Below are 26,232 nucleotides of genomic sequence, written 5' to 3' on the forward strand. Positions count from 1 at the left end.
TACGCGCACATGCACAAAGATATATGGCAACGAAATATGTTCGAGCAGGCCTGAGCAGGTTAGCCGCAGCAAGCGTCGGGCGCCGGTCTACACAGGGCTGAAATGGCCAAAATGTGCACCACTCCGGGTGATTACACAACGTCCACAGCAGCCTCACCGCCGATCCCACACGACGGTGGAGAAACGTAATAGATCCCGAATATGATCATTAAGACTTCGATCAACCGGAAGATTTGCCCGAATCATTTGCCGATTTGCCCGAATTTGTCATTGCCCCCCCCCCCCAAGCCTGCACCTCCAGAAAATAAAGGAAAGGAGAAGTGCTTAAAATACGAAAATGCAGTAAAGCCGTACGAGGTGGTTCCCTTGCGTAAGTAGCGAACCTCGTGGTGAGTGCGCGCACTTTTGGTGGTCTGGAAGAACAACGTGATGTTAGCGATGACAACGCACATTCGCCTCTGAAGGGGAAATTCTGCTTCTAAAATATGAAAAAAGTACGACGCAAAATACGCCCGCGAAGGCGTAGCTGATGGGCCCCGTTGCAGCAGGATAGAGGCGAAGCTTGTGCACAGAAACTACGCGTCCGTGCTATTTTGTTTAGCTTCGCAACAGAGACCCACCTGTTACACCCGTGGTTATGCGCACGCTAGAGGTGCCTTGGTTACAATATACCATGTTGTAGGCGGTAAGCTTAATGCGAAAACATGTGTTGACTCATGAATGGACTGGGGAGGATTTGTATGCAGGGCATGTCCCCATCAACTTAATTTTAACAGACAAAAAAGCACTGTCGCCACTGTGTTTCAAATCCTTATCACCGCATTTTAGCATGGTATACTTACATTGACACAATGTTCTATAAACAAATTATTCTAGAAACAGCTGCAAATCAATACGATGTGGAGTATAATGCACAAAATTAACAACACTCTAGATATGAGACAATTAAGATTACATAATTAAGAGTGAGCGCCCCTTCGGTTCGAACTCTGCCTCTCCCCGTAATTCATTTAAATGAACAATCATCCTATAAAAGTGGTGTTTTGCAGCGACAGATTCCAATGTCTGTCCATCATGCGCTCTTTCCAGAGGTTGTGTAATACAATTAGAAGTAACATGTGTAAGAGCTCATCAGCAGCGGATCACGACTCGTGTAAGACTGCAACATACTCTCGAGCTGTGCAGCGAACATCATCGTCTTCAAGAAGTTCCATCTGCAATGGGCCTTCATTTAACCTAGGTAAATGTGTCTTACACATACGCCATCTAGTCGAGTGCGGCCGATGTCCGCCAGCGTAGTGCCGGGCGAATTCACCAGGCGTCGTAACGAAATTTGCAAGGCCTAAGCAGACTTGAGTGCACCCCTGCCATTTTTACGCACGGATTTCTTGCCAGTGGCACCTCGGTTCAAACCCCCTTCTGGAGAACCACACCACAATCCACACGTGCGTTTTGATCAAACAAAGCAACACACGCTTCTTGCTTGTGTCTGATCGAAGCAGTTTACCGACAATGTTGTTCTCATCGCGTGTGATATGTGAGAACTCCTGCACGTACCGAGTGTGACTCAACCACGCCTCCTAATAATTGTGCCTGACTCAACTTAACTGGTGTTGTGATTCTGCCACTGTCGAATTTACGAAAGTCGACGTTATATTCGATCAGTGGCAATTTTCAGGAACATTTCTTCACTCGAATATGAACCCAATGTCAACGCCCCGCCGTGGTATTGGAATGGTTAAGGCACTCGACTACTGTGCCCAAAAATGCAGCATCGAATCCCGGCAGCGGCAGCCGCTTTCCGGTGGAGTCGAAAAGCTAGGCTCCCGTGTGCTGTGCTATGTCAGTGCACGTTAAAGAACTCCAGGTGGTCGAAATTTCCGTAGCTCGCCGCTACGGCGCCTCTCATAGCCTGAAACGCTTTGGAGCGCTAAACACCATAAACCAAACCAAACCAATATAACGATACTCGAATCGTATTCGGAATTTTGAAGATCCGCGCGACCCTGGCGGAAACGTAATATAAGTGATACTCCAGTAATATAGCTTCAAAAGGTTTGCGTTATGCGTTGTTATTGGGCAAGTAAATCTCCCGCACTGCTAGTTGGCTCTTCATAGTGCTACATCATATTTCCTTCGCTCTACATCACGAGTAGAAACTCTCGTTGGATTATATATTTATCCCCACTCCATCTACGTCGCCACAGAAAGTTCGCAATAGAAGTACCGGCACGTGGTATTCAGAAAAACAAAATACCCGCCTCTGCCGGTGCTGAAAGACTACCTCGCTATCCCAGAACATCTACGTTAGACACCGGTCATAGATCTAGCAGGCGCTCTGACCGACAGTCTGCATTTACCTTTCGCGCGTATATATACACCCTATTCGCTTCTTCGCGCAACTTACCTCACAAACTATTGCTCACTCCTTTCGGTCTTTTTTTTTTTTTTCTTCCGTTCCTCTGATGCTTTCCGGCGCGATATATGGAGTGCACCTAGGGGTGCCACTCCTGACGGAGATTTATCGCACACGCGCGTTCCAAAGTCCTCGCGTATAAGTCTAGGATTTGCTGCTCCGCCATACGAGGCATGAATCCGACGAGCCTTCTAAGTCTCTCCTGTAGCCACCCCCTTTTCATCCGTCTTTTTCTTTACTTCTAGCACGAGTCCCTAATTCTCCCACCCACTAAGGCAGTCTACTCCGCACCACCCGTATGTCACCACGCTTAGGGCGGAAAAGCCGACTGTATACACATAGAAGCCGGTAGTATATATGCCATTAAGTCCTGGCTACGTAGCGGCATGTTATTTTGTTGGCGATGCGCAAACCCTGTTTTCTTTATACACCTCATATACGCACTTTAAGGCTCCTCGCTCGAGTAAGTAAGTGCGCGAGAGCGAGACGTTGTTGCGACGTGCTGCCGACGTTGGTCCTTGACCGGGTGGATGAATTGCGGCCGACCTGTCCCCGCGTGCTGAAGCCGCATGAAGGATGGCCCACGCACGTCAGGCAGAAAGTGCGAATAATAAGCCGCCCCATTGTGTCGCTACCACTAGGCGGAGAGTCGCCACCGCGGCAGAAGACGACGACGGCGACGATAGGGTGCGCTGGTAACAATAGACGCTCTGGGGAGCGAGTCCCTGAACCTTATTCTTCGCGCAGCTCGCTTTAATACTTCGGCCGCCAACGCTGTTGGTCTCGAAATTTGTAAAGAACGTGTTTGTAAATGAGGCGACGAAACTTGAAGTCCGTATAAGGCGTTGACTGCATTAACACTTGCGTTCACAAACGTTAGTGTATAAATACTATATATATATATATATATATATATGAAGGAAAGAAGCCAACAGTCGGCGAGGCCAAGGAAAGCGTTGGGGATGGTACCATCGGCACGTTGTTTTTTCTTCTACTTTGTGTTTAATTATCTTTCCCCTAAACAGATTACATTACTAATTTCCGTGCTTATCCAAGTAAACAATAAAAAAAAAAGACAAAGTACCATCCCCAACGCTTTCCTTGGCCTCGCCGACTGTTGGCTTCTTTTCTTTCCTTCATGTATTATAACGAGTACCCTCATTTCCCCTATATATATATATATATATATATATATATATATATATATATATATATATATATATATATATATATATATATATATATATATATATATATATATATATATATATATATATATATATATATATATATATATATATATATGGGTAACATTAAGAGATAGGAAGCGTGCAGAGTGGGTCAGAGAAATAACTCAAGTTACCGACATTCTAGTGGAAATTAAGAACAAGAAATGGGCTTGGGCAGGACATGTAGTGCGAAGAGAGGATAACCGATGGTCGTTTAGGGTAACAAACTGGATTCCAAGAGAAGGAAAGCGTAGCAGGGGGCGGCAGAAAGTTAGGTGGGCGGATGAGGTTAATAAGTTCACGGGGGTCAAGTGGATGCAGCTAGCACAGAACCGGGATAAGTGGAGAAATATGGCAGAGGCCTTCGCCCTGCAGTGGGTATAGTCAGGCTGATGATGATTATATATTATATATATATATATATATATATATATATATATATATATATATATATATATATATATACACACGTCAGTGTATACACTTGTATTTGTAGCACGCACATCTTCGAAGCCGAAAGCTGAAGGCAAAGGAAACTATTTGAAATTAAACGGAGGAAAACGCAAGCAACTAAAGCAAAGCATGTCATAACGGCAACTGTAAGAGACTTAACAACAGCTGCGTAGCATAGGAGATAAACAGGAGGCAGTAATATGTCATCCCACAACTGCAGTGAAGAGGGGAAAATGGTCATGGGCTATGCCTTAACGGTGGGAAGCGAATATTATTCTTTGTGTTAATGGAAAAGCTAAATGTAGCAGAGGCGGTAGATAAACCCGAAATCAGGACATTGGCGGAGAAAGTGTAGGCGAAGCTGCCAACAGAGCAGGGCTAACTGGGTATCAATGGTGGAATCGCTCGTACTGCTGTGCGCTTACCTGCGATTATGGTGCGAATCATTGTGATCATGCTGGACACACCTGACGTATATCAACGTATAGCAACGGGTCAAACACAGCTTCACAAGAGTTTCATTTGTAACGCATCTGCCGACAAACAACGGCCCTATAAAATAATTCGTAGAATAAACCTATTTACCCCCAAATAGCCATTAGCACGAAATTTCTAAAATTTGGCTGAATGCTTACGAAATAATGATTTCGGGAAGTACCGCTTGCCGCTACTGTTCAAATTTATAATCACAGAATATCGTTCTATGCATTCACTTGGCGTACAGACCATTTTCCGAAGTGAAGCGCAGCCTTTCTTTGTAAAACGATAGGTTACGTAACTTTTCTTCTGAGCGGATGGAAGACAGCACTCGTGGGACTGAAAGCCTGCGCGAAGTGAAAAACATTTCCAATCGGCTCTACGGAAAACCATTCGGCGCGCTGCGGTTCTTACAAAACTGGATTTGTCCCAGGGCACCCTATCTGCACGACCACCGGCTCAACGAAAATTCGTTCCGACCACGAGATAGATCTCGTGTTTTTCTCTCGATGCTCGCATATATGCATCGTTTATGTAAACTCGCGTGTCTTCTACAGACTTGGCTTTTGCGAATTCATACAAATGGCGGAGATGAACCGGTTTTGAGACGGCAAGAGGAAGCGGGCAAGAACACGGGTTAATGGGGAACAATGCTACCCAAAATAAAGTAGTGTGTGTGTGGGGGGGGGGGGGGGGGGGGGGAGACAGAACGAGAGAAAAATAGAAGATGGAGCAGGAAGGCAGGGCTACGAAGTTTCAACACTGAAAACGTGGCTGGGACAGGCGTAGGTTGCGCAAGTGAGAGGAGCGCGCTCGTGCTAGCCATTTTTTTTTTTTCCCTCCTCTGGATCGCGCGAAGAGCGCGATGAAGCTCCCCCAAATCTGCAAACTGCAGCCTCCGCTGCTCTGCTCACGGCGTTGTAGGCAACTTGCGGCTTTCAAGAAGCACTAACGATAGCAGCGCCGCCTCATATTGTTCATTTTAATTTATTTTTCCCGTGGCGTTAGCTCCAGCTATACTTGCTGTGCTCTTCTGCAACCGCGTTCTCTGCGCGCTCAACTGTCTTCGAAGCCTTATTGCAAGGTCTCCGTTTCGGAAAATAATAACTTGCCCTGCTCGCTTATCTAGAGAAAAAAGCTTTTTCTGGTCGGTCTCCGTTCTACACAGAGGAACGAAACTTCCTTACAGACGCAGTGCCTTCGTAATGACCGACCGGCTTCTTCGCAGAGAACGGGGCGCTCTCAGAGTCTCTCCACTCACTGTGTGCCCCCCCCCCCCCTCTCTCTCTCTCTCTCTCTCTCTCTCTCTCTCTCTCTCTCTCTCTCTCTCTCTCTCTCTCTCTGTCTCTCTCTCTCTCTCTTGGTTCGCTTTGTCTCGTATATTTTTAGTATACTCCTTTCAACGAAACTTTCGTTCCGCCCTTTTCAACAGAAAGCCAATGAGTATCATCCGGTCTTCGAATTAGTTTTTTTTTTTTTTTTTTTTCGTTCTCGAACCTCCTCGTATAACTAACGTTCGTTGTCTTCGGTGCACGCCGCGAAGGGAGTGTAATACATTTAGAGCACTCTCTTCGCTGACAAGTTTATCAACGCTCCTCGGTATTCTTTCCATCTCTTTTTTAGCCGCGACGGCACGTTGAGGTCTGAGCCGTATAAAGCGGTAAGCAAAATGGGATACCACGCATGAAGGGCCCGATAATGAATAGACGCCTGCCCCGTCGTCCCCTCACCTTCCTTCCTCCCACTCCAGAGCAGGTGGTGAATGAGGGTAAATATCAAGAAAAGTGTTCTGCTCCGGGGGCCGTGGTACGGGATAAGATCCGCTCTTTGAGAAGAAAAAGCACACATACACATACAAGTGTGTGAACCTGAGCTTGTTACACGGGGCTTTACCAAATTTCTAAGCTGCTTCGGTGCAAATTTTCCCAGTATCGTCCACGCTAAACGTGCTAGAGGATCGCGAGCCATCCACCCTCTTTTTCCCTCTCTTCTATTTTCCTTCCTGGCTCTTGCAATTACCACCTTCCTTTCAAGCGGTCTAAAGCGGGGGCCATCGATATGTAATCGCATCACAGCTAAACGTAATATAATCAACTTCTAGGTTTTACTGTTGCGTGCATATTTTCGCGCACGCATTGCATAAATAGAAACACGTTCAACATAAAACCATATTTTGTTCTTCTCCTGTTTCCGTTAATTCCATTTTATCATTTTCCATTTGCGTACACAATGTAAAGTTCCTCTCTGGGCCACACGCATGCGCACACAGCAAAAATAATTACACAGGATCGCTCATTCATTCGTGCACGTACATACGCACGCACGTAACCACATTCATATATTGATAATTGCAGAATGAGACGTATCTTACAAGCTGCAGTGCTACATGTATGCAATACAACCCCCCCCCCCTCCCCGCCCCATCTTTTTCTGAAAGGAAAAAGCCACCAGAATCAGGCGACTGATATGACTTCGTTTCTCCGCTCCCCCTCGTCGACCACTTTGTTTAAAGAGAAAGCGAAACTGTAATGGATTTTATGCCAGCAAGCGGTGCACGTAAGATCACGCTTCGGGTGTAGCGGCACCGGGAACGGGCAGATAGTTGGGCGATCTGACAGAAAGGATAGATGAGAGCACAATCGGAGAGGTGGCGAGATGCGGACGACGAGAGGGGTGGAGCGGAGTTGAGCAAGCTCCTCCTTTGCCCTTCCGCACCCTCCAAGCTTAGCGCAGAAGCACGACGAGTGGGGAGAGCGGCTAAGCGGATTACGTCCTGACCAGCGTCGCTGCAATCCCGCAGAGGCACGCGAGAGATCGCGAGAGCACGATATGATGCCCCGCGAGTCCTCGAGCGGGGAACCGCGTCCCACGGGCACGCCCTTCTCACAGCGCGGCTTTCGAAGCGTGAATGCCGGCGCTGAGAACAGAAAAAAAAAAATGCACGAACTCAACGCACAAAAGAGCGTCGGTTTTGTCCGCTCTGATACGCTCTTTTTTTGTTGGCTTCCTCACCAGCTTGATGGGCTTTTGGGGCAGTATGGAAGGAACCACGTATGTGCGCGAGTGATTGGTTCTCTGAGGCGTCACAGCCGTCGGCCACTTCTCTCTTTTTGTTTTTCTTGTTGTTGTTCTCTTTTTTTTTTTTTTTTTTTAGAAAACAGTAGTTCATTGTCGAGCTTATTTTAATTGCATGTGCTGCGGCGACGATGCTTTTCTGTCGCAGTTGCCGCAACTTGTGTTGGTAGGTTGAGAGAAAAGGGAGACAAAATTTCTTCGCAATGATTTGCCTGGGCGCTGACGAAGCGTTATTCTTCACTACGAGAGGCTGATGCAATTGTTCGAACATTTTAATTGTCACTTGCTTAGGTGAACAGCGTTTACCTCGTGTAGACACGAAGTTTAGCCGCCGTAGTGCTCTACTTGCGCACCCAGGAGAGTGCACTACCTGTGATTACAGCGGACTATTTTCTCGGGCGCAGGTGCGAGAACGTTGACTCGGTGATCGGCTTCATCACCATCAAGGGCCAGCGCGAGCGGCTGGACAACTTTTGCGGCTCGCAGCTGCCCAACCAGATCATGTCCAACGAGCACCGCATGACCGTCATCTTCCAGAGCTTCGGCAGCAGGCCGCCCAGCGTCAAGGGATTCCGGGCCATCTACCAGTTCGTCACCAGTGAGTGCCCGTCTCCTGACCACACGCCCACTTGCACACGCTAATGTTTGTACAAAAAATTAAAGTACAAAATTAAACCCTCGCTGCTTCAACGAGCATTAAAAGAAACCTTTGTATACAAATGGGTGCCCTGGTCTTTAAATAGGATGCGAGGACCTAATGTTCATTTTTATAGTAATAGCCGCCATCATGGCACCGGCTAGAAAAGAATTATTTAAAAAGATCGGTATTGCCTAACCAGCGCACCGTGCATTTTGCCTTCATACTAGGGGCAAGCTTCTAAAATATTTACAATAATGGCGGCCACCACGGTATGCAAGAATGATGAATGGCTGTGAGAGAGAGAGAGAGTGGCATCTCGGTTCTGCTCGGCAGTGAGAACATTAGGTCTCCTTGACTAATGAAAGCTGTTTGTTCCAACCCTTTTTGTATCGAGAGTTGACTCCTCAGCTTTAGTGCAAAACAATAGTAAATGCTGCTGCCCAAGATTTAGGGTGCCACCGCAGACATTTTCGTGTAACTGATGAACGCTGTAATTGGGAGAACATTGAGGAGAACTCCGTACCATTTTGTTCATTCTGAAAATTCTAGGGCCCTTTCTTAGAACGTTGGTGCTTCGCAGCCAGCAAAAGACGCATTTATTCCTTAGAGAAGCACATTTCAAAATTTTCCAGCGACCTGATTTCCCGCAGGGAAACTTGATCATCACGTATGCACAGAAAAGAACCCCGTTATCTTTTCGAAGTCAATGGTAGTGTTTGCCTGACCTCAGAGATGAGCTGAAAAGTCGTATAAAGAACACAGTTTGCTGTGAATTTGTCTACCTTTTCTTGCTTGTAGAGGACCTTAAGTTGCGATTTTGCCGCTAGAATGCGGCAATTTGTCGACACAAGGCCACTTAAATTTTTCTCCGTGTATCCTTTACAGACTGTATCAGCGCAGCACCAGTTCTAGTAACACATAGCTCACTGATCACTGACAAAATGCAAAAAAAAAAAAAAGTGCAGTAAACGAACGCACGATTAACATTTATATCTATATCCTGTACTTGTACCGTCTCCCCGCCGGGGTGGCGCAGTGGTTACGGCGCTCGACTACTGTTCCCATGGATGAGGGATCGAATCCCGGCCTCGGCGGCCGCTTTTCGATGCAGGCGAAAAGCAAGGCGCCCGTGTTCTGTGTGATGTCAGTGCACGTAAAAGAACCCCAGGTGGTTGAAATTTCCGGAGCCCTCCACTACGGCGTCTCTCATAGTCTGAGTTGCTTTGGGACGTTAACCCCACAAACCTACCGCTTCAAAGTCATTTTAATGTTCCTTCGTTTAATGCTAGAAGTTCTGAAATGGCCTATTTGTTCCTAATAGCTCTTGCTTCATGCTGTCTTTCATTCACTTGGAATGCTAGCCTTGTCTTCACTAACTTCGGAGAGAACCAAAAGAAAAAACAAAATCGCTATAAATCAATGCGATTCCTGCGGCAAGTATGCTTAGCGCATTAGTATTCTCGCGGTACGTAGCAGCCACTGTCGCTGACGGGTGCGCCCTGTAGTCTGGCCACGTTTAAAGCCCTGCAAACTTCACTTAGCCGCCCTATTCGACCATGCGGGCGGCGTGCTCTACAGCGTCAATCGTCGTGTGATAAGCGGTACTCGCTCTCCCTCCTTCAACTTCGATTGATGACCACTGTTTTCCTCTCGCCACCAGTACCCTTCCACATTATCTTTCTCCCCCACCCCTCCTATCCGCTAAGGGCGGAGCTCTCTTTCAAGGTTTCGCTTGCCGCCGTCAAAGTTGGACACTTTAATGCGTTATGATTACGGCCGTCATGTTGGAAGAATATTGTTACGATCGACATAGCAATATGTTCTTCCGTCCATTGAAGCTGCGGTTTTCAGAGGACAAATTGGAGAAAAATTTCCAATTTCATTCTTTCAGGGGAGAGGGAAGACAAAGACAAGGCAGGAAACAACGGGTGGCGGTTTGGTGGAAAGTAACGTGAAGGGGAGGCGGTCTGAACATGGTCTGAACTCGTCAAGGGCAGTGGATTCTTCATCCGAGAGAGGACTGTAATAACATCAAAAAGTTTAGCGCACACTTAGACGAGGACGGAAAAAGAACAGGGGACACACGAGAGCTAACTTTCAATACTTTAGTATGAAGCAGTGTACCACAGAAAGCAGGCAAATAGTGTCCAGACATCACGCAGGTTTGGCAGGCACAATGTCAGTGAAGACGCAAGTAAAATTCTTTCAAAGAAAGAGCCACAGGTGGCTTTATTTTCCCGTAAATTATCAATGATCTCTGCCTCGAAATTTCGCGCGTGAGTTGGCAAATGCTTCTTGAGATAACGGCACATTTTAATAAATTGGGGGGTCAGGATGATTTCGCACTAGGATCTCAAGAAATCATCCTGCTCACTAGTCTATCAAGAAAGTACCGTCATCTTGAGAAACAGTTGCCAACTGACGCGCGAAATTATCGATGCAGAGATGATTGACAGCTTACGGAAAAACTGTGCATCACAGTCATATGTAGCTCTCTCCGAAATAGTTATACTTGCTTCGTCATTGTTAATATGTCGGCGATCTCCGCTGGTTCACAGTAAAATGCTGAAATTAGTGCTCCTGTGCACCCGTCTTGGTCTAGTTATGCGCTAAGCTTTTTCGTCTCATGCATTACCCACAAGCCCAAACTTGCACATTAGAATGTTTCTTTGGTGGCATAAATATTCTGCAGTTTATTTATTTTATTTTATTTTGCAATAATGAGCGTTCCAACGCTTGCGTATCGTATCAAGTGTTTAATGAACGCAATGGTTGATCTCAGTCTTAGATTGTCAGAGAAAACGTCTTTGCTCTGATTCTTTTATACCTTAATAGAAGTGTGTTCGGTAAGTTTTCGCTTAACTAGCCCCTGTGTTGAAAAAATTCGCATTACATGATTTCCCCTAACTTGTCGTTACCGCCCCGTTCTCGCTCTCTCTTTTCAGATTTTGGCATTCCTTCAGGTCGTCAGGACCCACAGGGCGGTAAGTACTTTTGTCTCACTTAATAGAGAGATTTAGCTTACCGTGATCCACGATCCGCTACCGTGATCCGCCACCGCGCGTTCCACTGAGCATGCCCAGATTCCCTGGATGCCGATAGATGGCGCCACATACTTGATGTCGGCACATATACTTGCCGCGTCGGGACCAATCAGCTTGTGCGCGGTAGAGGGTCACGGTGACGGATCGCGGATCACGGTAAGCTAAATCTCTCTAATCACTTCGTTAACAGGATCCGCACATCAGATCTCGCGATCAAAACGCGGGCAAGGCTATAGTATTACAAACACGGGAAAAGTGCACCGTGGTTGAAGGGATCAAGAGACTCAGGAGGGGGAGAAAAGTGGGAAGGAATTGAACTAGGGAAAGGAGGGACTGCAGGTGGATAATACGCGTGATCCAAGACCTCTGGAAAAATCGTCTTGTTACGTATGGGTCCACGTTCTCCAATCAGTCGAGTGAAGTATGAAGTGTCTGCTTGCTGGCGCTCCAGTGCCTTTATATCCATTCAGTTTCTCATACACACGCCGAGAAACCACTGACGTCACTGCGCTTTATCCCCCAGCAGCATGCCGGGAAAGTAAAGTTTTCCATTTTCCTTCTGTAGGATTGGCAAAAAAAAAAGTGTGTTCAACTGTAACGATCTCAGGAATGTGCCGCATTTTTTTAGCGGCCTTACACCGAACTAGCACTTCAGCGTGCACTGAGGAAAGCTTCGCGGGCGCTGATACTAATTGGACCATATCGGCTCTGCCCTCTTACTTTTGTATCAATAGATGTTGTTTATCACCATCATCATCATCTAGCCAATCCTTTTCGAAATATCATTTATTGATAGCATTGTTTATCGCTTCAGGTCATAAAGTGAGTTAAATAAAAAGGGAAGACTGTTAAATGAATGAGAAAAAAGATTTCCAGACCCGAAAAAGTCGGAGGGAGCGATAATGTGGCCCCTGCGCCCAAGTATTATATCGGGACGGGTTGTTCGGCGGTAGATTCGAAGGACGTCCCGCTCGGTTCCGCGTCGGGCGAATTCGCAACAAATGGCGAATATCTGCGTCGTTATTTTGGAAATTGCGAACAGGACATCCAGGGCACTTCATCGTCAGAGCACGATTGATCAAGTGCTTTTTGAGAAACTCGCATAATCATTGGTAGCACTTTTTTTTTCTTCCGGTAATTTTGAGAAATCGTCTATAACCAGATTGGACTAATGACTACATCTTTTCCACAAGCATACTTCTAGCTCACTGCACTTGCCCTGCACGCCATCTGTGAGCTTCTACCATCGTTTATTCTTATTCTTTCGGAATGAATGAACACCACGCGAAACTCAGAACACCAATTGTTCATTTTGTTGTTGGTTTGTTTTTTTTAAGAACATGCGTGGGTTTGCAAGCTGTGCACTCGAATAGCACGACTTCCTAAGCGTAGCCACTTCTTGTGAACTGTATTAAAGACGTGGTGCGAGTTCTTTTTTTTTTTTTTTTCTTTTTGGGAAGGGCGAGAACCATTTCGGCAACTGCGACTGAGATGCTGCTATTATATTTATTTAGTGAGGTGGCTACCATGGTCTAGCGCGCGAGCTTCGCTCGTGTATTTCTTGCTCTAGTTGCGAATGGCACACTCGAGGTAAATATTGCGTAAAGAGCTTGTCAACATAACTTAAAAGTCCAGAGTCCCAATATTTTACGAGTACGTTACGAGTACTACAAACTGCTTCGTAAAGTCGTTTTCGTTTCGAACATCAACATAGTTGCTGAGAGGAAGGCACAGAAGCAGTTATTGCGTTTGGGTTGGTTAGCGGTCTCAATAAAAACAAAAATGTAAAAGCAGGAAGAGCTAAAAGAATGAGAACAAGAACTAGCTGTTAGGTTTAAATTTCCTAAATAGGGACACACCCAGCGGTCTTTACTTAGAATGTACAGTTAATAACTGCACACATTGTTAGTCCATGCTGTTTTGTGCTTGTTGTCAAGCTTTGCTTTTACTCCGTCTTCAGGCCCACTCGTACAGTCAACAACTAAAGAATTCAGATAAACTGATGAGGTCGTAATGAGATATATACAAAGTGAGCCAACAGTCACTAACACCAACGAAATCATGGGGATGTTTTGGTGCTTCTCATTGTGAGATACTATTAAAATCATAGAGATAAATGATTAAAAGTCAGAAGAAAAAGAAAAACAACCACATGCCACAGGCGGTATCCAAGCCCACAACCTCCGAATTACGCATCCCGCGCTCTACCGACGCAGCTATAGCAGCAATTGTTCAAAATTCTACTTCTTTTGGCGCTTATGTTGCATGTTACTTAACCTTGAGCATGCTCGCCAGCGTCCCTCTTGTCCATGGCGGCGGTCGTGGAACGTTCGATGTTACCGTGAGCGTCACGTAAAATGTGATCTAACGAAGAGGATGAGAGCTGTGTGATAACCCTCTCAAGGTACCTATGGCATGAGGGCTGCCAGACTCAAAGCCTTCTTAGGGCTAATCAGCAAACAAACATGAGGATAATTAGGCGCTCGTTATAAGTTACATACAAAGAGAGCCAACAAGTCCCTTGTCAGTGGCTATTGGCTCCCTTTGCATGTAGTCATCATGTATGCATTTCCCTCGAATTTAGGCCACGACAGCTTAACTGCGTAGAAGATCTCGTAAACAGTTTTTTATTTGCTTTTGTTTCACTCCAGTGTAGTGTGGTGGAAACGGCCCAGAATGATCACCCTCTCAAGCCCATTTCGCGGGTCTCTACAATGAGCGAACGCTCACGATCTGTTCGCGATAAAAAGGAAACGACTTCAAACGAGACAAATAAGTGAGAAGAAGCGATGGAGTGAACTGAAGAGGGCAAAATTTGTGACGGGTGCCGCTCAAAGTGAAATCTAGGGCGACTTCCGACGAGCAAATGCGCACACATGTATAGGGTGGGCTGCTGCGAGAAGCAGTGGCGGCGGCTCGCAGCGTTCTCGCGAGAACAGGCGAGACGCCCTCAAAGTGGCTGAGCATCGTCTCGCGTCTCGTTCACTCTTCTTCGTTCTTCGTCGCGTTCCCTTTTGTGCAATGAAATCCCAGGGCTGCTTGCCGCCGTCCCGATGTTCCCTCATCGGGACGAGGTTGGCTGCAGAATCTCTCACAACTTGCTCGCTTTTCTCGAGACGTGTTCTAGCGTTAGAACTTTGGGGAAAAAGAGAGGGAGGGCATATTATGATGGCAGTTCCAGCAGTGGCCTCCAGACAGGCCGTTCTTCGGGCTAGCAAATGGCCCTCCGCGGCAATATTTTCCGGGCCAACAAACTGCGTCTGGAGCGCTTTAAGAACGAATAGAGAAGGCAGAAAGATACGAGAAACATCTGCGAAAGAAAGAAAGAAAGAAAGAAAGAAAGAAAGAAAGAAAGAAAGAAAGAAAGAAAGAAAGAAAGAAAGAAAGAAAGAAAGAAAGAAAGAAAGAAAGAAAGAAAGAAAGAAAGAAAGAAACTGCAATAATGCTTATTAGAGACCCGTTATCCTCAATTTTCGAACACTTCTTTTAGTGAAAGCATGCATGCTTCGTTTGTCTTCCTCTCTCTCTCTCTCTCTCGCTCTCTCGCTCGCTCTTCACCTAAATCCGCTCTTGTGAACCACTCGAAATGTCGATGCCACGTGTGCAAAATTTGCCGCTCCTGTTGACAATGAGGATCCGTTCCTTCTTTTTCAAAAAGAAACGCAAATAAACGCGATCTAATAAAGAAAGAAGCATCCTTGTCTTGTCTTGGCTCTCCTTCCCGCTGGGATCGCTCTTAAAGGACTCTTCACGCATTCGTAAAAGACCGACTCTTGTTTGCAGCGCTCGATCCGCTCCTCTTTCTCTTCTGTTTCTTTCCTTCGCTCTGTGCTTCCACCTAGTTGGCGCAAAAGCTGGCCGCCCCAGCTTTGGAGCCGAGCAGGCCCACTTTAGAGCGAAGGCCTCTTCACCACTCCTTCGGCGCGCAATCCTCGAGAGGCCAAAGATTTAGCGCCCGGCGGCAGTGGCGTCCAACCAAGCGAACGAGAGCGTGCTTTCGCACAAAGTTTGTGCCTCGTCCCAGAAAAAGGCTTTAGTCAGGGGGAAAGGAACTCCCTATGGCACGCTGCATCCCTGCTGTCAACTCGCCGAAAACGAGGCCGAGGGAGAAGAACTCTTTCGCATGCCTCCCCTCTCCCCATCTTTTTTTCCCAACGTTCCCCTGGCGACTCTTCAAGAATCGCGCGTCTCCTCTTACCTCCCGTGCCTATCCGCAAAGCTGCAAAGAAATAAGGGGAAAAAATCTGAGGAGCGTTTCAAAAAACAGCCACATTGCTCTAGGCTGTGCCCGGGTCTTAATTTTACACCGTATGTCATTGGTAGCATAAGATAAATATCACGATTAATTGGCCTGCTCCACTGGCCCTATCACGAAGCTTCTTTGCACGCGAGAAGCCGCCAAGATTCCTGCCCATTTCTTTAATTAGCGTCGGTCCGCCATGTCTCCAACGATGCATCGTTTTACAGACAGGAAGTAAGCCTCCCTCCCATGTGGCCTTGGCTACAAACTGTTGTCTCTTCGTGTTTATCTAAACGCATTTATATATGCGCGAGGAAGAAAATTTCAACGTGTTTAGCCGCCATTTGAAGCTCCGGTAAAGTGCATTATGTGCATAGCGGCGCACTCTAAGTAAAGCCAGAATGGCGTACGGGCTTTAGACTGCAAAAGCTGCTCGCCATTGTTCGTAGATAAGCCCGTTTATTCCGTAAATAGCTGCCACTTTCTTTTACAGCAAGGCGGAGATCTTTTTTGCATGAACGACTTTCAGTGACGAAAAAAGGGGACAAGAAAAATGCTCTTCAGGTTCTTTTTTTTTTTTCTTTTTTGGTTGCACTCCTTTCGTTGTAACTAAAGTTATATTGCCTTTCTTCCCTCGCTCTTGTCTGGAGACTTCTTAATTCGGTTGTCTAGGCCGTTGAGGTATACACCGCAGTTTCCAATGAACAAAAAAAATTGGAATGGCGCACCTATCAGACCACGCCGAATTATTTCCATCCCTCCATTCCGTTCCGTCCTGTCTCATTCATCTGTTTAGTCTATCCGATCCGAACTCATCCGACCGATCTGATCTGATTCGTTCTGAACCCGTCCGTCCGTCTGTCTCTTTATGAACGTATATATTAGGGCTTCAGCACTAAGGGCCTCGCTAGAGAAAAACTGTGATATCTGGTGCCGAAGCATCGGAGCAACAGATGTTGCCAAGTGCGAAGGAAGAAATTCGCTAGCCAACTTGGCTAATAGTTTTGACGAGGCAATGGTATCTACCGGTACATTTGGATCCGCAATCAGCTAGACAGCACTGGCCTGTTTGCACTCTTGGTTAAAAAGGGTTTTTATAGGTATGCACGGTAATCTTCTATATGATGGTAGGTACGACTGTGTGCTGATGAGTGCATGAGAACTAAAACTTAAATGAAACCGAAGTACTAACGCACCTTATTCGCTTTTGATCTAATCGCGCTAAATCGTCTGTCACATTTTATTAAGAATGCTTTGAACTTCCGCTGTCAATGACCTTGAGTTGACCTCGAGCCAAAACCTAGAGCCAACATCCAGCCATCGAACCGTTATCATCTGGGCACCGTACGAGGATTGACGAGACGAGTTGTCCGTTCTCTAAGCCCTCATACTGGACCGGCATGTCTCAGAATGTGTCTGTCCGCACCCCCACAGTTTCACCCTCTGGACCGCAGAACTTTCACTTCGTCCTAGCTTAAATAAATTGGTTTTCATCTAATTTTACCACAGCCAGTTGAATGGTGACTTCTAAATTTAGATGGGCCACCCTTAAATTTGGACCTCTGGGCCTCCGAAATTTTACTTCGTCCTAATTTGACCAAAATTGATTTCAAATCTAATTTGAGTACGACCAACTCAGTAGAGCTTTCAAAATTTTGCTGCACCGCCCCTAAAATCAGGCTCACCGTACCCCCAAAATTTGACTTCTTCTTAGACCAATATTGGTACCCAACCTAATTTTACCACGGTCAACTCACTATTGACTTCCACATTTAGGCGGGGCACACCAAAGTTTCACATGCTTGCCCACTCTCCGCGCGTGACAGCAATGGAATCTGGTGTAAGCAGGGGTAGGAAGCGCCTAGCGGAATGCGTTAACTTTGCGAATTGCACGCAGCAGCAGAAGGCTTCTTTCCCCTTCCGAGAGCGCCATGATTATGTGGTCGCTCACGAAGGTGGCAACTTTGCAAACAGCCCGTAACCATTACATGCTTACTCTCGATAACGGGAAAGGCATTTTTTTTTTTTACCTTCCTATCTTCTTAGCCTACAACCTGCTTCTCCCAGGTTCACTGCCCCCCCCCCCCCCCCTTTATTTTTTTTTTTCAGGTGGTGCGCAAACTTACTTAAGTGAAAGCGGCTGAACAGTGCAACGCTGCCGTGTTAGAAACTTGGAGTGATGCAAATCGGATATTCTCGAGCGAATTCGTGACTGAACCCTACGTGCCTAGGCTGCAATGTCGTAAATAATCAAACTCGTCGAGGAGCAATACGGGTAGGCGAAAGCGAAATGATGCAGCGATGCCATTGAATACGAGCGTATGAAAATCCACCCAACGACGCCGATACGGAACGGTGAGGTCCGCGATCCACGGAGCAAACGGTCGTGTTCAAGGAGCTCGCAGTGCGGAGCTCGGTTCCCCTGTTGCTATACGCTTATTCTTGCGAAAGAATGCCCAAGTCTGCACGGAGCATTTCGAAGAGGGAAACAAAAGGGGGAACAAAGAACAAAAGTAAGACGAAAATCGCTGCGAATATTGATCAAACCGGACTAGCCTATTGTGATTGTCGAGTTGGAGAAGAGGCTCAGCCTTTTGTTCCCGGGAAAATGGAAACCCTCTCTATAACCCCCTCCCTGATTTCCCCCATTCCCGCTGCTATGCGTGTTGATGGCAGTGTGGTTATGTTTTGAACTTTATTCTTTAACGCGGGCGTACGCCTGCAGTTGGAAAGCGTTAAAGCGATGAGAGCGATGTGCGGCGGTCGTATGGTATGTCCTTGTCTCTGTCGTTGTTTTTTAAATCCATTTGCGAGACTAGATTGGGTGCAACAGAATAAGCAACGGAATAATGAAGGAGAGAATAACATACAGAGCCCCTGAGGAGGAAGATCTAAAAGGGTTTTCTCTTTCTCTCTTTCCCTCTCTCTATCTCTCTCGAACCAGAACTTCGGCCAGATTCTTTCGTTCTTTTATTTGCTCGCGCGAGCCGCCCACTTCAACATCTCGAGCGTCAAACCGACCGTGTGGAGAACGCATTGAATTGCCGGAGCGATATAGAAATATAAAAATGAAACGCGCAGGCAGCAACACAGAGCCGTAGCAGCAGTAGTCGGAAGACGACGCACGCGCCAATCTTCGAGAAGCATTCGCTTTCTCATAAAGGGTGGTGTCGCGCAATGCGTGCAGGCTGTCCCGGGTTTTTTCTCTTCGCGCCAGAGAACACCGCGGAGTGTCAGCGTCGCGCGTCGCTGTGAGAGATGGGTGGAGTAAGAAACAAAACTCGAGTGTTGGAAGGAAGTGGCGGGAAGAGACGGGGGAAGAAGAAGAAGAAGATGCCGGCCGTGGTTCGCGAACGAAGTTTTGAAGCTCGGCGACTGTCTATAGCCGAGCATGGCTCCTCGGAGCGCAGTTTTACCGACGTTCGTTTTACGAATGTTCTTTTTTATTATTTTTTTGTTCGCCGCTCCCGCGACGGTGCAGTGGTACTACGCACAAAGAGGCGCGCGTTCAGAACTGAACGCTTCTTTAGTGGGCGGTCAAGCAGAAAAACGAAGGAGTCCCTTTGATGCGCGTGAGGATTTGGACTGAGTGTCGTGCCTCGGAGCAGTTAGATCTGAAAGGCACTCGTCCAACACACTGCTGCTGGGCCGGACGTATTCAAAGAAGACTCCAGTCCACTGTCCGCTTGGGGGTGTTTACGCATGGGTGTGAATGTTTATCGCTCGGTGTCGCGCCTTTCATTGAAGACTCATGATTTTATTATTTCGTTTTGCTCTTCGTTTTGTTCTTCATAGCAATGTGACATAGAAAGAGTTTGAGTTAGGAGCTGACGAAGCAGGAAGTGATATTTTCGAGCTTACTGCCTAAGCACTTTTCCTGGCGCCTTAGTGAATATTTCTTCTGTTCCTGCTTCTTTTTCCAAGTGTCGCAGGCCCTAGTTTTGCGTACTGTAAAGCTAGCGGTACTCTGCAGCACATTTCGGCAGAAATGGTCACCAAAAAAACAGGCATTTGGGGGTCAAAAACGGTGTTCGAAAAGTGCCTGGAAAGTGGTTGCATTGTGTAGAGTGAATACCACTGATCGGACATTCTAAATACAAATTCTCAAACGTGAACAGGTAATTTACAGATGATTTTCTTTAAACTCCCATTTCCGAGCCTCGCGTTGATTAGAGACAGGCATTGGGATGTCGCGCGAATTCCGCCTCCGGACGCACAAAGGCCTGCGTAACGTCACTGAGAAGGGGCTGTTATTGGTTCACCTAAGACCGCAGCGAAAAGCACGCTGTGCACCCCGGGAAGGATAGATACGGCGAGGCGCATTTGGCTCCCTATTCCCTCACTCATCTACTGGCAGGTGGTTGCGGGGAAGCAAGGCACAAAAGAAGAAAAAAAAAAACATGCACATCTAACATGTATTGGCTTGGTGACGCATTCGTGGGTAGAGTGCGCTGTCAGTCTGTTCTTTTTATTGCCTTTCTTGGTCGGCCAGATGTACGAGTTGAGAGAGAACGTGTAAAGGCTGTTTTTAATCTCAGATATTTCCGGTGCTACATACGCTAGATCTAGTTTGTTTTTTTTTTTTCGGAGTGTGATAAGCAATTCAATATCCCTCAGTATCATCGGCTTTCCTTACACTTTGTGAACACTCTTTCCGCGCCCATATAAGGGCACGACGCGACAGCGTCAACAAGGCCGTTTTTTTTTTGTTTTTTTTTTTATCCTACACAAGCTACACCAGTGTAGCAGAACTGCAGTACCTCCAATGGCGTTTTGCTACACTAGCGTAGCTGGTGTAGGCTACAAAAAATGGTCCTAGCGACTCCCTTTGAGGATGCTCGTTCGCGGACATACACTCCGCTGCTTACTTAATTACTAAGTTCTAAGTCTGTGCCTCTGTTTTTTGAAGTATACTCTCTAGCATCCGGTCGTCAGCTATCACATCTGAAAGACGACCGAACAGGGACTAAAGCCTCGCTTTAACCAGATGGTACGGACCTAAAGTCGTCTCCGTGGTCTAGGCGCGGCGTGTTTGTTTCGGGATCCAATGTTCCCAAGTTCGATTCCCTACAGGCCCTTCATCGCAAAGAAGTTGCCCGAGATGACAGTTCCTCGGTCACGTCACGTGGTCTCGTGACATCACAACACCCGCCGACCTATCGGTGCCCGGACATGCCACCTGCCAACTACCACCTGCTGGAAAGCATGCATGTCTGTGGTTTGTCGCTCACAATGGCGACAGGGCAAACGCCATGTTTTCTGGAGATCATGTCGCGTAGTCTCGTGACGTCGCAATAGCTGCCGACCTATCGGTGCCCGGACATGCCACTTCCCAACTACCACCTGCCAGAGGCATGCATGCTCGTGATGTTTCGCTCACAATGGCGGCAAGGCAGACACCATGTTTTCTGGAGAATACATCACGTGGTCTCGTGACGTCGCAATACACGCAGACCTATCGGTGCCCGGACATGCCACTTGCCAACTACCACCTGCCTGAGGCATGCATGCTCGTGGTGTTTCGCTCACAATGGCGACAAGGCCAATGCCATGTATTCTGTATAATGGGCCCCTGAACTCTACAGCGTTAAAACAAACTGATAATGCAACAATGCATTACAAGCAGTAAAAAGAAAGATGCTTTGGAAATAAATTTCACGGATTCTCCTTCTTCTTTTATTGCTCTCGACAGTTGTGACGAACAAGGTCGTGCCCCCAGAAAGGTAACGAACTCTTACCTGGAGGGTAACGAACGGATCGTCGACTAAACACTATTAACTAGGTGCAGAAAATCACCTGTTAGGGCGTAAAAGTGAGAAACAGTGTACCTCTTATCGGCAGCATCTACAGACAGTGACTATCCTCTGCTAATTAACTGCAACTATATGAATACTTACACATAGAGAACTGCGTTGTCATTGCACTTTTAGAGAACAGCGCGGTCGACACTTCAAGCAGCGTACCCTTAACGGCAGTAGCTACAGTCGGTGACTATGCTGGTTTAATTAACCCTGACTTTACGAATGGTTCCAAATATGAACAGAACTACGCTGTCATAACAATTTTTGAACAGTACAAATCTTAATATATGGTGGCGCAGAAGAGGCATTTTTCGTTAAACTTGTGCTCTAATTTGCGCTCTAAAAATTGGCCTAATTTGTTGCGCAGAACTTACGTCATTGCCACCATTCCTAATACGGCTTGAGCACCTAGTCCCGAATGGAGATCGGACATCATATATGATATTATAAGCGTTATCATAATATGTGATATTGCTCATATCCTGTCATGAATGATGGGCGCAAACTGGTTGTCTCGTAGGTTTTGTCGGCATATTTACCTAATTACGCATGTTGTCTTATGTTCTAGCTTATATTGGGTTTATTCCTAAGGAATGTTACAGTGCGGATCGATTGTCGAGATTCAGTTAGAAACGAAGGCCAGTATTGTCAGTAACGAACTGGAGACATAATTGGGAAAGGTTGTCTTTAACACAGTGCATGCTAGCGCAGTACTATCTGCTCGAAGGGGAGAAGACGAAATCGCTACGGCATACAGCATGAATAAAGATAGCCGCGTGCCACCTTAATTCCCTGAATAGGCTTCTTTTTATAATCTGCTTAGGAGCCCACCTAGGCAGTTTAATGTCTTTGCACCGAAATCCCTATATATATATATCCTTTTCGTGGCGGCGTGACGAGACTAGTTACCAATGTGGTATTATATAGCCTGATGTCTTTATTGAAAGGCACGCTGATTATCGATTGAGGCATGAAACTGTTACATGCGCGGCACTTTCGACCCCTGAGGCAACGGCAGAAGCTGTTATCGCTATGATCGAGCGAAAAAAAAAAAACAATAAAACAGAAGGAAAGACAAAAATCTACACAAGAGAAGATAAGCTTCCGACTCCTACAATGCACAAAACATCGACAGAGCCCAGATTTTTATGTATTTGCTTTGATCACCACGGCTACGGTAAGGAACATTGCAGCAAGCCGAGGTTTTGTTTCACTGGGCCGGCGAGGACAAGTTGAAGCAGCCCGCATCGACTTTTTACCGCGTTCTAATCTGGCAAAGGTGCAACAGTCAAAAATCGGCTTTTATAAACAAGACTTTATGAGTTGAAACGGCACAGAACGTTTCTACACGGGAAATGCGATGACGAAAGCATCTTTTATAACTGTTGCTCACTAGTCATCGAGGCTATGTATTGACGAAGTATTGATCGAGACTAAAGAATGATGCCGCAAACTTCTACTCTGCAATCGCAATTGTCGACGCCAGTATCAATGTCACAACTTTGAATCAAGTCGGAAGAAAAAAAAAAAAACATCTTTCATTTCAGCTCCTAATTCTTCGATGAAAAACACAATTTAACTCAACAGGGCCAAAAAATTCCAAACAATATAACTGCTAAATATCAAAACAGGAAGGAGCTGTCCTCAGCCTGCCTTCAATCTGGAGACAGGCTATGGGCGGCTCGGTTCTTTCGACCATGGATGATGTGGAAGAATGGCCAATCCCCGAAAGTGGGCTATTGTTTCCGTCGTCGCCACTCAGGCACCCCCATTACGGGCTTGCATTTTTTATTGTGACAAGTGCTTCCTGGGCGTAGGCGCGGGGCGCGAGTCATTTTTCTCCTCGTCCGACAGGTTTCCCGGCCCGAAGGAAGAGATGGCGACCGCTAAACGCAGAGGAGGGGGAAAGGACGCGGCTCTTGCTTATAACACGGCAGACATGCTCGAGCCACGTTTCTTATTCTTCCATGTCTTCGGAGTAGATTTAATAACTGCGACTGCTTTGTGTCTGCAGCGACCGCTTCGGTTATACATGCGAAGCAAGGGAAGTAGGGCTGCGCGAGCATCCTGCATAGTGGCATACTTGATTACGCTTCGTGAATTTTTTTGCTTGTCTTGCGCTATTTGGGTTATGTCCACCTTGAGGAAATATACACGAAACGCATACGCATTGCATTCTACACATTACATACACGGTGCAAAAACACACACATTTCATTCTGGTAAATTCGAAACCTCGCGATATGAATGCACTTACAATGCACAGGATACCGAGAGCAGAATAGGAAGAAGGTAAGGAGAAGACGAACACTCTTCAGTGTGGTTGCCATGTAAACCACTCGGACAGCATTCACCGGGACGAAGAGTGGTATGGCGATAATGGAGGAATGCACAATCAGAGTGGTTTCCATGAGAACCATCCGGAGGAATGGTGCTGCGAGAGCGAATAACACGTGACAGATGGATCGTTACAGCCGGGACCATCCGAGTGTCTACCATGAAACTACGAGGGTATGTAGAGAGCGACGGAATGCATAACCACAGGGTGCTTGCAGCCGAAACCATGTGGGTACGGTGGTTACTATGGAGAAAGGAGGAATAAGGGTAGGGAGGGAAAACCGACGTGTGGTTCCCGCTCGAGGAAGGAGGTGGCAGCGAAGGTGAGGTTGGGTGGCAGCGCAGCAATCGGCAACCGCGGAGTGATTTTCACTGGAACCACATGTACGGTGTACAAGGCTAAGGAGGAGGAAGAGGGCTGCTGTGTAAGCACAAGGGTATGGCAAGAGTGCATGAATGTGTAGCAAAGGGATGGCTACCTTATAAGTAGAGTATGGCGAAAAAGGATAAATTTTCAACCGGAAGGCAGTTGCCATGAAAACTATACGCACAGCCGTTACCGTGGAAGGAGGGATAAAGTATATCGAGGGCGGTGGAATGTAGCGAGGTCCGTCTACGGCGACTTTTTTCAAACGCGCAGCCCAAGAAGACGCGGAGCGACTCGGCACCACACACAGTGAAAAGGAAGGTTGCAGAGTAACCTGGATCGAAGGACGAGTGTGTTTGGAAAATGAAAGAATACTCTTCATTTATACGCATTGTGCATGTCGCTCCCAAATTCTTTACCTCGATGTATCCCCAAATGAGAGTAATTCAACGCCTGTTGCTCAGCCCAGCCTTGCATGTTAACCAGAAAAACCTCCGGTTGGCTACCCTACACTGGGGAAAACGGATAAGGATATTAAAGAGGGGAAGATGGAGGGGATGTGGAGCACAGTCAGAGTTTGTCACACAAGCCGGTGGCTGTTAAATCACTAAACAGTGCCCTCTATGCTTTGAAGACGGTCGACTGAAGGAACGAAGAGTGGACAAAAAGAGGTTCGCTGATGCATATACAACAGGCACGTGGGATAGCTTAGGCGATAGTGCTTCACTATTTTGCGAGCACTTTTGAACCTAGGTGCGTGTGTTTCGACCCGAAACCCGTAGTCAACTTGGCGCCTTGCTTCAACTCTAATGGCTCGCTAGCAGTGAGAGCCACACCTCATGTCTGACCCCTTCCCGGCATGACCAAGGGAACATTGCAGTGACTTTAGGAAAGTGAAAGATTTTCCAATGGTTTGAGTACATAATAACGCCTACAGCTGGGCCCCACGCTTCGAGACCTTCGAGACCTTAATAATCTTCGAGACCTTAATCATCTCCACTTCATTTCTTTCCCTCTGTCTTCTGAGTATTGCACAATGCTTATAGGATGGCAAAAAAAAATTCAGTGTTGCTCCGCTGGTTGTCCTCGCCGCCTTTGTAATTGGGGACAACTTTCTATGGCTAGCTGGCACGCACCACCCTACTGCGCAGCAGAATATAGTCCCTTCAGAAATTTCGAGGGTTGTGTTATACAACATTATACCTATACAGAATTACTCACGTCATTGTTACTTTAAGGTAATACTGGGATACTAATACGTACCACGTTAGTATAGAGCATTTTAACGTCGTGCACGTGCTCCACTACCTGTGGAGAATTCCCCTAAGTGCTGCGTCTCCACGCCGGTTTCTGAACGCTTCCGCAATGCGCTCGCGAATTTCCGTTCCCATGGACCTTCAGTGGTGTAAAGGAACACATTTCGGCGCTCTTTTCGGCACGTAAACTATTAATTCAACCTAAAGGCAGAACTGAAACTAAACCGTAACCGAGGCCAGATATGGCCGAATTACTTGACATAGGAACACTGCGAGGAGAGGCCCGCCCTCGTAGCTTTGGCTGTAACAGGATGCATAATAATGTTTAACAACGAGTCATGTAACTAAGCAGAAGTCTAAATCATGACCACACTCTGTAAAAACTGGGCGTCCCATAATGCAAAGAAAATGACGCGTATCCTGTTTACATCATTTTAAAAGAGTGTAATACAACCATCCTCGTCAAAGACAACGCTTGAAAACAAGGACGAAGGGGAGGAAAACGCAAACATGGAGCAAAGGTGACGCTGAGTTGATGGGTGAAACATTAAGGAACTTACACTATGCCCAGATTACCGGTCAACCTTCCCTCCACGTCATATGAGTCTGACGTGTTTCTCTAGAATGCCGTCTGGAATGACCGCAGATTTCGGTTCCCGCAGTTTACCATTTCGGGTGACTTTTTTTTTTTTTTATTTGCAGCAAATTTGTACTACATTGAAAACTATAAGATACGTCTGTCCGCTCTCTGCAGGTGCATTAACGATATCGTGTGCGTGATAAACCCTATTTAATGAACAATTAAATAATAAAAATGTCTTATCAGCGTTTTACCTGTTTAAGGAGAAATATTATACTGCGAAATTTTTAACCGCGTCAATATAAAAGAAGGGCACC

General features: G+C 46.6%; 1 protein-coding gene across 1 annotated transcript in view; it reads left to right on the forward strand.

Annotated features, from left to right (window-relative positions):
• Positions 1 to 26,232, forward strand: part of LOC146208285 (suppressor of lurcher protein 1-like) — a 165,855-nt gene that overhangs the window by 124,754 nt on the left and 14,869 nt on the right. The window contains exons 3-4 of the mRNA XM_084592496.1: positions 8,055 to 8,248; positions 11,236 to 11,274. Coding sequence (XP_084448622.1) covers positions 8,055 to 8,248; positions 11,236 to 11,274 — 233 coding nt within the window. The remainder of the gene's footprint in view (positions 1 to 8,054; positions 8,249 to 11,235; positions 11,275 to 26,232) is intronic.

The sequence above is a fragment of the Amblyomma maculatum genome, chromosome 1 (assembly GCF_055883805.1).
Source record: "Amblyomma maculatum isolate TAMU_Amacu chromosome 1, ASM5588380v1, whole genome shotgun sequence".
Taxonomy (NCBI): domain Eukaryota; kingdom Metazoa; phylum Arthropoda; class Arachnida; order Ixodida; family Ixodidae; genus Amblyomma; species Amblyomma maculatum.